Source organism: Egretta garzetta, unplaced genomic scaffold, assembly GCF_000687185.1.
Source record: "Egretta garzetta isolate BGI_Z169 unplaced genomic scaffold, ASM68718v1 scaffold309, whole genome shotgun sequence".
In the NCBI taxonomy this organism is placed as follows: Eukaryota; Metazoa; Chordata; class Aves; order Pelecaniformes; family Ardeidae; genus Egretta; species Egretta garzetta.
Genome location: NW_009260764.1, coordinates 1 through 253, shown reverse-complemented (window position 1 = coordinate 253; position 253 = coordinate 1). Strand labels below are relative to the sequence as shown.

The following is a 253-nucleotide window of genomic DNA, read 5'->3' as shown; positions in this document are numbered from 1 at the left end:
GGCCGCCTCCTCCCCCTCCAGCAGCAGGAGGAAGCGCAGGGCTCGCAGACGGACCAAAAGGACGGCTCTACCCTCCTCCTGCGGGCGGTCGGGCTTGGCCAAGGTGTCCGCCCCTTTCCAGAGCACGCTGAAGCTGCTGTAGACGATGGCTCTGAAGTCCTTGGAGGGCACCTGGACGGAGCGGTAGGTCAGCAGCCGGGCACGCAGGAGCTCAGCCACGCTCCAGCAGGCATCGCCGCTCCCCCGGCCGGCC

At 69.6% G+C, this 253-nt stretch overlaps 1 protein-coding gene across 1 annotated transcript in view; it reads right to left on the bottom strand.

Moving 5' to 3' along the window:
• Positions 1 to 171, bottom strand: part of ESPL1 (extra spindle pole bodies like 1, separase) — a gene marked incomplete at its 5' end in the record, with an annotated part of 13,953 nt that extends 13,782 nt beyond the window's left edge. Inside the window, one exon of the mRNA XM_035901511.1 lies at positions 72 to 171. Coding sequence (XP_035757404.1) covers positions 72 to 171 — 100 coding nt within the window. The remainder of the gene's footprint in view (positions 1 to 71) is intronic.
• Between the last annotated feature and the right edge of the window lie 82 nt (positions 172 to 253).